Genomic DNA, 13,671 nt, shown 5'->3' on the forward strand with positions numbered 1-13,671 from the left:
GCAGCCAATAGGAGGTGAGCAAGGCGACTCTAGGCCAATCCAGTGCTTAGCGTATCCCAGGACTGATTCGCTTACGCTCAGCAATGGGAACATAAACAAGACATAATGCGCATGCGCTTTCTAGTGCATGCCGGAAATTGAATTTGCCTTGAGAGCTTTATTTGTGGACAGTTTAATACACAAAGGTTTACCTGTCAAAAGCATTTCTGACAGGTAAAGTCCTGTCAGAAATGGTTTTAAACACGCCAAATCCCGCACTGGAACTACTACACCCAGAATGCCCTACGCATGACAGGAAGTAGTCGTGGTTTCAAACAGCAAATATGGCGGCGCCCGTGCGAAGGATGTTGGTGTCAGTGAGAAGAGGGCGCATGTGGGGTACGTTTCTCGGTTTCTTGTTATGTCTGTTTAGCGAAGGTGGCAGCTAGGGTCACTCTCGGGATGCTGGGAAGTGTATTTTAACTGGAGGGCCACTGGTAGTAGGTTCCAAGAGCTTTATAGTCAGTCAGGGCTTGCTTTAGGGTTGAACAGAGAGGGTATTGACTGAGACACCCGGTAACATCACAACAAGTAATAACTTGTGTATATATAAGTTAAGAAATGGTTTGTTGATATACATTGTGTATTGTATGCAGTGATACATATTCTGTAGCGTTCCTCCAGCTGTTAGTGGGTTCTTTATAGTTGCAGTTCAACTGGTTTCAGTCATCATTCACTCTTAGTCCTGATCTGGAAAAGGTCCCTTTTTAGCTCCAATTGATTATTAGTAGGGGAAATGATAGTTATCTCCCCTGACACTCTGTGTAATACAGGGGTAAGCTCTCTACCATATGTATAAATCAAGGAATGAATCTAGTAAGTTATACCCTCATATTGTACTGTCTAATTGGAAACATGACACCTCCCTTCCATATCTATAAATACTAATGTACAGAAAAGGCATATTCTGGACACACAGTAAGCTATATCCTCATACTGACACAAGGTCACCCATTCTGATTAGAAGAAAAGAGGTTCCACCTAAATATTCGGAAGGGGTTTTTTACAGTGAGAGCTGTGAAGATGTGGACTTCTCTCCCTGAATCAGTTGTACAGGCTGATACATTAGATAGCTTTAGGAAGGTTGCTTTTTAGCAAGTGAGAGAATACAGGGCTATGGGACATAGCTCATAGTACAAGTTGATCCAGGGAATAGTCCTATTGCCATTTTGGAGTCAGGAAGGAATTTTTCCCCCTCTGAAGCAAATTGGAGAGGCTTCAGATGGGGTTTTTTTGCCTTCCTCTGGATCAACTGGCAGTTAGGCAGATTAAAAAAAAAATCTAAAAGGTTGAACTTGATGGACATGTGTCTTTTTTCAACCTTACTTACTATGTTACTATACTGTACTGTCTATGTAAATTAAAACAAAACAAGGTAAACTTAATTTTTCCTTAATGGCTAATCATAGTTTTTATTGTATTTCCAGCTGTCTTGGTTGACTCTGTGAAGTCACAGTTCTCTGCTTTCCAGTCCTCCATACCACACAATGCAAAGCAGCTGCACACCCACTCACGTCTGTGGGCCAAACCTGAGCTACAAGAACAGGCCTCTAGGACACCAGAGTACATCCCCCAGCGCAAAGCCAAAAACCCTCTGAAGAAAGTAGGTCTGGCATGGTAAGGAGGCAACAGAAACTTAAAAAAACAGGTCCCAGACTGTATATTATTGTTTGTGTAAAGCCATTTAAAAAAACTTGGGGCTTTTGACACCTCTCTGGTTGGGAATCTACAGATATCATCATCTCTCTTGCCCTTGGTTGGTGGAATAGCAGTCAACACAATTATAAATGTGTTAAAGCCCTCCCCATAAAAAACTAGATATCCATCACTTGTTCCTCCTAAACACTTTTGCAATTTTTTTTACCCCAATAATAAGAAAAAAAATGTTATCTGCAGTGATCAAAGATCTCTGTTAGGCTTGTGGCTCAGGATTTAATTCCCAATGTAGGTGGCTTCCCCATTCAGAATCCTTCCTGCTCTGGATGACCTTTAGTTATGCAAGTCTATTGATCCCGCAGATACTAAAACAGCTTATCACCATGTATCTTATTCATCATATAATGTCCTTGTCTGCCAGCACTCAATGCCACTTGATGAGTAATAATCTCCCAGCATTTTGCCAGACCTGCTAAGTAAAGGACCCAATGAAACCCATAAGAATCAGTATTTGGAGTTCTTATACATAAGTGCTAATACTCTGCTGTATTATCTAGAGCCAAAGGGGCTTTATAAGCAAATACCCTCAGCCTTTTAATTTATACAGGAAGGTGACCCAATAATCCTAAAATTCACATGGATGCCTTTTAAATGCATCCATGTTGCTAATTTTTTCTCCTCTGCTGTTGTGGCAGCATAGGATTTCTCTGTTAAGCAAAATGCACAGTCTCCAATAAGTGTACTGCTTGATGTACAGTCCAATCCACCTTTAGTTGAGCACCGACCTGCTCAGATATAATCTGTTTATTCCATGACACAGGGCCATTGGCTTTCCATCTGGCATCCTGCTCTTCCTGCTGGCAAAGAGGGAGGTGGATAAAAAGCGTCTGGACCAGCTCAAAGTCCGACAGAGAATGAAAGAAGCCAATCTCGGGGAGTATGACAGACCAAGATTCAACAAGACAACCTAGCTGTCATACCATTTTTTTGGGTGGGGGGGCACATTGAGGCTCTTAGAAGATGGGATTAAATGATTCACAGCTTTTATTATAAAATATTGTACATTATATCTGTTCCTTTTTCCCCAAGTGTTTAATGAACTGATTGCATTTATGTTGAGTAAAACATTAAAATCAAAATGTTTTCCTTGCCAATAAATCTATTGTTTGGCAGAAGCGATTTGATGCTTGGTTTAATCCTGTAGTTGCAATTGAATGTCATGGTATATAGTAATACCTGCCAAAAGTTCACTGAGCGGAACTGAAGTAAGTCTTTTATAGTAATTTTAGTCATATTTACTATAAATAGAACTAGTTGCACAATCAGTCTACAGCCTCATGCCTTTATGTGGTCACAGAACGCCTCAGTGACATCTAATATCCTTATAATTTATAGTAGGGGTATGTAATCTCTTATATGTCCTGTAATGTGTACTCCCTGATTATCCTTTGTGCGTTGGAACCCTCCAACCAAGCTAAAGCAAGCTTTCCATACCTAGAGAAGGTTGATTTCGTAGCAGTTAACCAGAATGTTTTACTGTGCAATGTCACATTCTGTGCTGTAACTATGTCTATGGCTTTACACAGATAACATGTATTTATTGAGCTTTTAGGTTTCCTTTATGGTGTGATATGCAAACCTTCTTATGGGATGTGTTTCTGGGTTAATGTTTCTATTTCTATCAGCCTGCAATGTGTTTTCTGGGGGTGTGGAGTGATAATCAAAGGTTGTGAAATAGAGCCCTCTCCCTGCTTTAAATATCTCATATGAATGTAGTTAGAGTTATAGTTGGGCTATATCATTCAACCAGATGCTCAGATCAGAAATTGCACACACTGAATCCCTTGACTCCTCCCCACAGCAGGAATAGGATCCAGAGTATAATCCTCTGTGTCTCATCCAGGATTCAAACGCCGAGCAGATACTATAAGCTGAAAGTGGGACCGTGGGTGGATGTTGTTGAACATGTCCCTCATCTGTGGGTGTCTCTGCATAGTACTTATACCCAAGAATTTGTGCAGCTGCCAAAATGAGAGTTCCAGGGCGGGACCCAATGTCTAATGTCTCCTTTTGTAGCCAAAAGTGGGGGCTCAGATAAATAATGATTTTATCTGAATCTGTGAGATCATAGCTCTCATGAACCATATACTCTCTTTTCCTAAATTCAACATTCTGTAGTTTAGTGATCAGATCTTGCACCAAGCACATGGGGATCATCGGACAATTCTTCTGCCTCAAAAGGCCATTAGCATCCCCACATTTCTCCACTAGGACACTGTCTTTTTTTTCCAGAGCATCGAATAGAATCCTCAGGGTTCTTTGATTTGCTTCCTCTGCCACTTTCCTCTCTTTCTCAGTCAGGATTGAACCATAGGCAATATCTCCCAGGAACACTTCCCTGGAGCTGAAACATACAGTATGAGATGCTATCATAAGCAAGTATAAAAATATAGCAAAGAGTCAGTATAATTAATCTGCAGTGAGGACTGTTGGGACGTAGTCAGGTCTGGGGATGGTGCTGCTGCTATAATCAGAAGTTTAATGTAGCTAAAGTGCTATGTGCACCCTCAGCTGGAAACCCCAACAGAAATGTTTGCCTTTCAGGGACTGAGAGGTGTATAACTGGGGAAATGGAGGCTATTGGGTACAAGGCTTCCTGGCTAGTCTGACTCAAGCATATGCTTCTTAAAGAAATCTCTTCAATTTCTAATCTGCCTGTCTCTGCCTTTTATATACACGGATCTGCATTGACTTATATGTGCAGCCCATGCTATTTGCTGCCGTTTTGATTAAGAATACTAAATAGTTTATGAGCTGGATATTTGACTATTAAATCCCATTAGAATTACCAGTGATCAGTGTAAAATTACACTTTGCAGCTCCATGCTACAAGGTTTGTGTCACGCTGCATTCCCTATCTTTGGCCAGCAGGGGGGTTCTCTCATTTCAACATAGCACTGTCGCTATAACATTCCTCTTAAAGGGCAACAGAAAGTAGGGTGGAGAAACTTGTCTTCATAAGGTGGCCCCTCACACTAGACACTGTAAAAAATAACATTCACTCAGACTACTTTAAAGGTTGTTTACCTTCAAATTAACTTTTAGTATGGCATAGAGATCGATATTCTACGACAATTTGCAGTTGGACCTCACCTTTTATTTTCTGTGCTTTTTTAATTATTTAGCAGTTCACCAGCTCTCCAGTTTGAAATTTCAGCATGTATGTGACTGCTAGGGGAAAATTACCCTAGCAACCAGGCAGTGGTATGAATGAGAGACTGGAATATTAATAGGAGAGGGCACAAATAGAAAGATGATTAATAAAAAGTAGTATTAACGATAATAAAATTGCAGCCTCGCAGAGCAATATTTCTTGGCTGATGGGTTCAGTGGCCCTCGCCTGAGAATCAGAAAGTTTAAAAAACAGAAATAAAATGAAGACCAATTTAAAGGTTGTTAAGAGCTGGTCATTCTATAGCTTATTAACAGCTAACTCAACTCAGCCAAATCTTTCTCATGGGCCTGTGCTGACATGCACATCCAAGCACTGAATACAGGTGGAAGCAACATGATGCTCCCAAATAGTAGTAGTTGTTGTTGTTTCTCCTAGGGATGTACAGAATCCACTATTATAGGATTCGGCCAAATCCAAACCCTAATTTGCATATGTAAATAGGGGAAAAGGGTGGGGGGGAAGAACCAAGGGCACATTACATGGTTAAGAAATTTTTGAATTTCTTGTTTGTCTGATAAAAAGTCCCGTAAATTTTTGGATTTCGATTCGGTTCATCCAGGCACTTGGATTCTGCTGAATCCCAAACCAAATCCTGGATTCGGTGCATCCCTAGTTTCTTCGCATGCCTCACATAACTAAGTGGATTTGTTATCACCATGGAGACAGGGTGGATTATAAATTAACAGATGCAGTATTTCTCCAGAGTAACTTACATGTTCCCTTAATTAGTCCAACTGGAGGTGATTTATTCAAGGGATTCTGTCATGATTTATATGGTGTTGTTTTTATTTCTAAATTACACTGTTTACACTACAAATAATTCACTCTACCATATAACATTTTATTCCTAACCCAATAAGTGTATTGTTTTATAATTATAATATTGGAATGTAGGCAGCCATCTCAGGTCATTTTCTGATCATGTGCTTTCACAAAGAGCCAGTGCTGGTCTATAGAACTGCTCACCTCATAGTTCCTTGGCCTGTATAAAAGCACACTGGGGTCCTCTATAGGGTTGCCACCTTTTCTGGAAAAAAAATACCGGCCTTCCTATAGATTTATCTTTTTTCCCTATTAATAACATTGGGATCAACCATCATTTTTACTGCCCAGGCCGGTTTGCAACCCTATTCAGAGACCCCTGAGGAATGGAATCTGCTCCTTGATCATGTCCTCATCCTACAGGACTATTTTTTTTTTTTTAATGTTGAGTCTTCATTTTTACAACATCTGCTCAATGACATTGTGCACATCATATCAACATATTGTTTCATTTTATACAAAAAGATAAGAAAGCATGGTATGTTTCTTTAAAAAAAAAACCTTTACACCTTGGTTCGCCTGCCCCCAGCAAAGGGGTGGCCCACCAGAGAAGTCATCAACGTTATCAACATTCTGTAGATGTATTTAGAAAGGAAAAGGAAGACAGAGAAAGTAAAAAAAAGGAGAAGGAAAGGAAAATAACAAAATAAAGACATCAGAACTATCCAAGCTCGGGGGTGTTTTGAAGGAAGTTCCTTATCTGGGAGCAAATTATCATGTTGTCAGTGGGTGCAATAGGTCTCAAGGAGACCAAACTTTCTCGTAATTTGGTAGATGAGAGCTGTGTAAGGCTGCCAAATATTCCATTCGTCGTATATCCTGGATTGTCATCTTTAATTCAGTCACTATGGGAGGTTGCGTTTTTTTCCAGTCCTACAGGACTTTTTAACCTGCTCAATAAATGACTAATTTTTAGCTAGATATTGGTCAGGAAATCCGGAGGGCCCTGGACACTGGCCAATGAATTATCAATATGGTGTGGAGGGCCAAGTCAGAAGCTTTCATTGGCCTCTGTATGGACATCTTAAGCCTTTATAAATTAGTGATTTGTGTGGGTGTTAGAGGACAAGTGTGTGTGTCATTCAGAATCCTTTACCTTATCCAGGTGTTTCTTTTGGAGCAGAAGAGGCAAGTGAGCTTTCTCTTTTGTTTCCACAGCCAATTTGTGCTCACGTTCACATAGTCTGGAACTTCTTCTATGTTCTTTGTTCTGGTTCCCAAGATCATCCCAAGATCATCCCAACAGTCCATGGCATCCATAGTGCTCAGCACCCTCTGACAGTCTGTCTATCAGCTGACGTATTCCTTATATAAGAAACTTCCAAGAAAGGGTGTGTTCCATTACATACACAACATTTTCTTAAAGGAACAGTTCAGTGTAAAAACTGGCTAAATAGATGGGTTGTGCAAAATAAAAAATATTTCTAATATAGTTATTTAGCCAAAAATGTAATGTATGTATAAAGGCTGGAGTGACTGGATGTCTAACATAATAGCCAGAACACTACTTCTTGCTTTTCAGTTCTATAATTCTGAGTTAGTTAGCGACTTGAAGGGGGCCATGTGGGACATTACTATTCAGTGAGTTTGCAATTCATCCTTAGAATGCAGCTCAGATCCAAAAGCAAACAGTCGTGGCCCAGGTGCCCCCCCCCCCTCACGGCACTGATTGGTTACTACCTGGTAACCAATCAGGGAAAACCAAAGTAGCAAATCAAAGTAGTATTCTGGCTATTATGTTAGACTTCCAGTCACTCCAGCCTTTATACATTACATTTTTGCCTAACTAACTATATTACAAACATTTTTTATTTTGCACAGCCTATCTATTTACACAGTTTTTATTTTTACACTGAACAATTCCTTTGAGGAACTGCTGTATGGAGTACAGGAATTCTAGGGACTTCCCTGTGATGATTAGTAAGCAGCAGGCAATGATGTTAAACAGGTAATGACCAGACTGAATTCAATGCTTACATGAATAAGAGATACAAAGTGGAGGTGTCTTCACATGTTCTTGTTAAGTTAATTAAAGGAACAGTAACACCATAAAATGAAAGTCGTTTAAAGGAATCTGGTGTGTTTGCTATAGAAATGCAACTATAGTTTATATAAATAAGCTGCTGTGTAGCCATGGGGCAGCCATTCAAACACAGGATACTCAGCAGATAACAGATTCTTAAGTTCTAAAGAATCCAATTGTATACCACAGAGCTTATCTGTTGTGTATCCTGTGCCTTTTCTCCTTTTCAGCATGTTTATATAAAATGTAGTAGAGTTTCTGAAGCAAACATACCAGTTGTACCAGAGCAGCACAAAAGTACATTATATTTTCATTACTTTAAAACACATTAATTTGTTGGTGTTTCTGTTCCTTTAAGAAGGCTACATGCTAAGGGACACACAAGCTAATGCAGGACAGGCTGGCTTGCCCTGTACCATCATTTAGAGGACATTATAGACAAATAGCAGGGGACTTTTTTTACCCATAAAGTGGATCACCGTACCAGAGGCCACCCCTTTAGACTAGAAGAAAAGAACTTTCATTTGAAGCAACGTAGGTGGTTCTTCACAGTCAGGACAGTGAGGTTGTGGAATGCACTGCCGGGTGATGTTGTGATGGCCGATTCAGTTAATGCCTTTAAGAATGGCTTGGATGATTTCTTGGACAGACATAATATCAAAGGCTATTCTGATACTAAACCCTATAGTTAGTATAGGTATGGGTAGATATATAATTTATGTGAGAATATTGAGGGGTGTGTGTATGGATGCTGGGTTTTCATTTGGAGGGGTTGAACATGATGAGCTTTGTCTTTTTTCAACCCGATTTAACTATGTAACTATCATGGCTAGAGAAATAGACTGCGAAAACAATGCAAGCAGAAACAGCAAGTAGAATGAATCAGAGCTCTGGACATAGAGAAGGCACTGGAATCACTTATTCAGGGGTTGAATTCTAGTCAGGACCAGTGCAAACAGCCCATACTTCATCCCAAATGGACTTGGCCATTAAGTCTAAAGCTAAGGAAGGAAAGCTAAGCCTCATGTTCTGTAATGTCTTGCAGAATGGAAGAGAGATCAGGAGAGGCAGGGATTTCTAGCTCAACAATTCTATGAATTGTACTTTTGAACGCAGTGGTACTCTGGGCAACTTTAGGTGCCATTGGAAACACAGACTGGCACTGGGAAGTTTTGGATTCCTACCTGTTATTTACTGCATCCAAAAAATATTCTGTATAAGCTAGTGTCATATGTGTTTATCACCCTAGGACATGTTTTTTACACTTACCTGCAGAGCTGTCAACCTATTAACACTCATTATGGGGGGATGAAAATTTTTACTCGACCAAGAGTGATGTCACATGCAGTCACACAAGTTCTCCTGAAGTCACAGATTCCGTGCTGCGCATGTGCATATCACTCCGCTGGCATCACTGAAATCTTCTGCTCCTGCACTCATTGGATTTTTGCATGCAAATCGTCAGAAAAATTGTGGAAAATCATGAGAAATCAGGGGAACAGAGCCCAAAATTTGGTAATTCCTGAAACAATGGGGGGGGGGGAGAGGGGAGGTTTTGACAGCTCTGTACCTGTACAGAGTGTTAGAAGTGATTGTGCAACCAGTCATACCTGCCTGCTGCCTGCATGAGCTCAGGGTGTGGCCATTTACAGAATTCTGGTATTAATTGTAACTGGGCATACTGGTTCTGCAGTACTGACCTGCAATCTCTGACTCTCCTTTCTGCTTCCTGGTTCCGCAGTATGACATGCTTTTTATCTCCCTGTTCTGCTCTACTGAACACTAATATACTGGAGAGACTGATCTTTCCAATGACATAAATTACCTTTACCAGTGTCTTTGTGGGCGAGTATGTATGAGGCTTAGTACTAAGGATGCACTGAATCGAGGATTTGGTTCGAGATTTAACGACGATTCAGCTATTTTCAGCAGGCTTAGGATTCAGCCGAATCCAAGTGTCTGACCAAACCTAATCCAAATGAGTATCATGTGACTGTGTTTGTTACAATAAATGTTGCAAAGTTAGCATTTGATTGGCTGCTATGGGTTACCCGACCTGGTGCACACTTAATATTACACCCTAAGACTTTGTGTAAGGAATCCTTTCCCTGGTGGTCTAGTGGTGGTGCGGCGGGGACGCCTGCCGCGCCATCGTCGGGGACGCCGGCCGCACCGTCCTTCTCCTTCACTGCCGGCTTCCTAATGCGTGCCGCGCGCGCACTTCCGGTTTTTATAGGCGCATGCGCGCTGGCGTGATTACGTCAGCACGCAATGGCGCGAAATTCAAATGGATTTAAAGAGACATTTTCTTCTTTGTCATTGCCCGTGATAGGATTTGTTCCTGGTGCTGTTAGCTATTGCTATTCTGTTTGAATCTAATCCTGATTATCTGTTTTGACCCCTGCCTGGCTGTTTGACTACTCTGATCTCTGGAACCTGACCCTTGCCTGAAACCGACCTTGATTCTGCTTAACCCTCCTGTTTGACGTTCTGGTTTGACCTCTGCCTGTTATTTGACTCTGATTCTGCCTCATCCCATCTGTTTGATTACCTAGTTTGACCCTTGCCTGCCCGACGACTCTAGCTATCTGCCTGCCTTGACCCGGCCTGTCTGACCACGAATCTGTCTTACCTTATTATTACCACGACCTCGGCCTAACTGACTTTAACAACAGTTGTGCCCCTTTGCCTGCCAGAACTCCTCGCCTTGCTCCTCTCGAAAAGTCCAGGTGGCATCTGAGTACGCTGAGGGCTCCTCCCGAAGCCAAAGGCGGTCACACTACTGGTGAAGCCGAGCCGAGACCAGGGAGCTTGGCACTAGTTCTGGTTTAGGGTGCCGACCGTGACACTTTGTTTATGAGTATATACAGTATGAGAACATATGAGTCTCTTTTAGTCTATCAATAGATTAGTATGTATCAGCCTGTATCACTATTTATGAGTATTACTACATGAAAATGTATGAGTTGTGAGTACCGGTCTGTATGTGTGTTAAAGAGTTTGTATGAGCACATGATGGTATAGAATATTAGGCAACTGAAACAGGTATTTATTTATTTAACTTCCTCAGATCACAAAATTCAGACTTTACAGGAACTGTAGATCTCAGGGACACTTTGGGGCCCATTTATTTTTACAAATTTCCATGTTTTTTGTTTACTGGACATTGATTTTCCAATGCCACAAAGGATCGGGCTGGGTACCACTACTATACATGAAACCACTACTCAAAATGGGCAAAGGAACCACTACTGTACACAGAACCAGTAAACAATTAATAGAATCTTTACAGATAATAAGGTGGTTCTAATGTTCTTTCAGGTGTAAGTGGTGGTGGGGTTATATCATTCAAACAGACGGCCAAGTGAGAAAGTGCACACACAGAATCCCTTGACTCTTCCCCGCAGCAGGCATAAGATCCCGAGTAGACTCCTCTGTGTCTCATCCAGGTTTCAAACACCCAGCAGATGTTAAAAGCAGTAAGTGGGAATTTATGTGGCTGTTGTTGCACTTTGTTTTGTTCTCCCTCATCTGCGGGTTCCTTCAAATATCGTTTATATCCCAGTAATTGTGACAGTTCCAGAATGAGGGTTCCTGGGCGGGACCCACACTCCAACATCTCATTTTGTTGCCAAAAGTCATGGCTCAGATAAATAATGATTTTGTCTAAATATGGCAGAACATAATTTACATTGTATCCCTTCCTAAATGTAACACTGGCAAGATTTGTGATCAGATCTTTCACCAAGTTTAGGGGGATTAGGGGGCACATATTCAGTCTTTCTAAGCCAACAAAATCCTCAGGATTCTCTACTAAGAGACTTTCCTTTTTCTCCAGAGCATCAAACAGAATCATCAGAGTTCTCTGCTTTGCTTCCTCTGCCAAGTTCCACTCTTCCTCACTCAGTGTCCATGGCCTGGAACTGAAAATAGCATTACATGTCAATATCTTAACCTTTAGTTAATCCCGATGGAGTACAGTTTCTTCAGAGCATTTTTAGACCAGTCCCTGTATTAACATTGTATTAATACCAATGGTCTTTTGTTTTCTTTTGCTAAAAGGTTGTCCACCCCTTTCTTGAAGTTATCTAATGTATCTGCCAGTACAACCACTGTCGGGAGAGAATTCCACAACATCACAGCTCTCTGTGTGGAACACAATTTGGAACCTAATTTGTTCTCAAGGGGTGCCCTTGTGTCCTTTGGAAAGATCTACTAGGGGATAAAGAAGCAGAGCGATTATGTTAGGCGTCCCCATAAATAGTTATACCAAGTGATCACATCCATACTAAGGGGGTTATGTAATAAAAGTCACTAAGTTTGCTCAGGAGCAGTAACCCATAGCAACCAACCAGCTGGTAGGATTTACTGGTCATCTGATTAAAAGCAAACATCTTACTGGTTGCTATGGGTTACTGATCCTGGGCAAACGTAGTGCCTTTTAATACATATGGGAGTATATGCCTTGTCTCCAGTGCAAAGAATCCCAGCTTGGCCAACCTTTCTTCATAACTGAGATCATCCATACCCTTTATAAATAGTCACCTACCTATATCTACCTACCCGACATGAGGAACAATGTTTGATAACTGTCTGTATAATTTTGCTGTTATTCTGTTTTGTGGAAGCAAAATCTTTGCCACTGCTGCTACTGGCTAAAATAAATAACACTTGTTGTTGTGACTGTTACTCTGCAGGGACCTGCTCTACCTCCCCTTTAGACTATTATGGTGTGGCGCTAAGGGATCCGTGTGCACATTGTAACATCTTATAGTGACAAGAATATGCACTGGGAAAGGTACAGTGTATATGTAATTTGATATGTGTTGGCATGAGTTGATCACACAGTTGAACACTAAAGCCTGTGACATTCACCATTCTCTTACCTGATAAAAGAACATTCACAAACAGAATCCCGTACTGTTTCCCCGCAGCAAGAGTAGAAGTGACCATTGTAAATTCCCCAATGTTTCAAGACCCTTTCAAACTCATAGCGAATCTGACGTGGTTCATGGCGCTGGCCTTGTACGTCTGTAGGAGTTTTGTCAAGCAGAAACTGTGCCGCCTTTTCAATCAGTAACCCAGGACGAGAATCTGCCCCTAGGATCTCCCCTTGTTTCCAGAATCGGGGGCCCAAATATATTCTTCTCTCATGTGATCTGGGGTAGATGTAACAAATGGCATAGAATGGGTGGTCCACTTTCACAAAAGTCACTTGCTTCAGTTCTTTCCTCAGACTGTGCACCAGGTGAGGGGTGAGAGATGGGCGTCTCCCAACAGAATTAGTATTTTCCCCTGCTTTCTCAACCAAAACGCTGTCCCTTTTCTTCAGGGCATCAATTAAAATATCCAAGGCTTTCTGCTTTGCTCTATAGGCCAGTCTGCTCTCCTCCTCACTTAGAGGGCAAGGAGATGTGTCTTCCAGATAATTCATTATATTGGAGACTGTAAAGGGCCCACAGCAAAGCTCTGCACTGGTCTCTCTGCACAACGTTACTAAATACACTGAGCTCTGCAGGAAATCGAAACCACATTTAAATAAATAAATAAATAAATAAAGGAATTAAAAGGGAAGTCATCTGAAAATTAACTCATGTGTCAGATAACTGTTTTATCTTAAGCATTTTCTCCCAAACTTAATCTAAGGGTGAGAAAAAAAAAACTTCTTCAGCTCCTGTTGGCCTCTGAAGAAGAAAAACATTTCCTGCCTGGGGGATATTCAGACAAGTTCATGTATTTCCAGGATTCTTCAAGGTCTGGCATGGTTTTGAGAGATTATGTGAGCGTGATAATATGATGCCACTATTCAAATAGGGATACCATTCTACTATTACTATTACTAGTAATAAGTATTAAGATACTGGAATACATAGAAAATCACAGTAACTCTACTATC

General features: G+C 41.1%; 3 protein-coding genes across 3 annotated transcripts; 1 reads left to right on the forward strand and 2 right to left on the reverse strand.

Moving 5' to 3' along the window:
* The first annotated feature begins 137 nt into the window (after positions 1 to 137).
* On the forward strand, positions 138 to 2,874 carry LOC108701269. Its single transcript, XM_018235668.2, has 3 exons — positions 138 to 378; positions 1,467 to 1,656; positions 2,516 to 2,874. The coding sequence occupies exons 1-3, from the start codon at positions 324 to 326 to the stop codon at positions 2,664 to 2,666; spliced, it is 396 nt and encodes a 131-aa protein (XP_018091157.1). The 5' UTR covers positions 138 to 323; the 3' UTR covers positions 2,667 to 2,874.
* A 603-nt stretch (positions 2,875 to 3,477) lies between these two features.
* On the reverse strand, positions 3,478 to 7,012 carry LOC108701268. Its single transcript, XM_018235667.2, has 2 exons — positions 6,849 to 7,012; positions 3,478 to 4,099 (listed from the first exon to the last, which is right to left on the reverse strand). The coding sequence occupies exons 1-2, from the start codon at positions 7,010 to 7,012 to the stop codon at positions 3,478 to 3,480; spliced, it is 786 nt and encodes a 261-aa protein (XP_018091156.1).
* Positions 7,013 to 10,828: 3,816 nt separating this feature from the next.
* Positions 10,829 to 13,332, reverse strand: LOC108701270. The gene is made up of 2 exons (XM_018235669.2): positions 12,662 to 13,332; positions 10,829 to 11,698 (listed from the first exon to the last, which is right to left on the reverse strand). Exons 1-2 carry the CDS (start codon positions 13,207 to 13,209, stop codon positions 11,062 to 11,064), a joined length of 1,185 nt encoding a protein of 394 aa, XP_018091158.1. The 5' UTR covers positions 13,210 to 13,332; the 3' UTR covers positions 10,829 to 11,061.
* Positions 13,333 to 13,671: the final 339 nt, after the last annotated feature.

This window comes from Xenopus laevis, chromosome 9_10L (genome assembly GCF_017654675.1).
Source record: "Xenopus laevis strain J_2021 chromosome 9_10L, Xenopus_laevis_v10.1, whole genome shotgun sequence".
NCBI classification, from domain to species: domain Eukaryota; kingdom Metazoa; phylum Chordata; class Amphibia; order Anura; family Pipidae; genus Xenopus; species Xenopus laevis.

Excerpts from the sequence above, each read along its gene's own strand:
- LOC108701269 (XM_018235668.2), top strand. The coding sequence starts at position 324 with ATGGCGGCGCCCGTGCGAAGGATGTTGGTGTCAGTGAGAAGAGGGCGC. Across the intron at positions 379-1,466 it reads GAGAAGAGGGCGCATGTGGG|CTGTCTTGGTTGACTCTGTG; the intron begins GTACGTTTCTCG and ends TTGTATTTCCAG. Across the intron at positions 1,657-2,515 it reads AAGAAAGTAGGTCTGGCATG|GGCCATTGGCTTTCCATCTG; the intron begins GTAAGGAGGCAA and ends TCCATGACACAG.
- LOC108701268 (XM_018235667.2), bottom strand. The coding sequence starts at position 7,012 with ATGGATGCCATGGACTGTTGGGATGATCTTGGGATGATCTTGGGAACC. Across the intron at positions 4,100-6,848 it reads AAAAGAAACACCTGGATAAG|CTCCAGGGAAGTGTTCCTGG; the intron begins GTAAAGGATTCT and ends TGTATGTTTCAG.
- LOC108701270 (XM_018235669.2), bottom strand. The coding sequence starts at position 13,209 with ATGAATTATCTGGAAGACACATCTCCTTGCCCTCTAAGTGAGGAGGAG. Across the intron at positions 11,699-12,661 it reads TGTGAATGTTCTTTTATCAG|TTCCAGGCCATGGACACTGA; the intron begins GTAAGAGAATGG and ends TGCTATTTTCAG.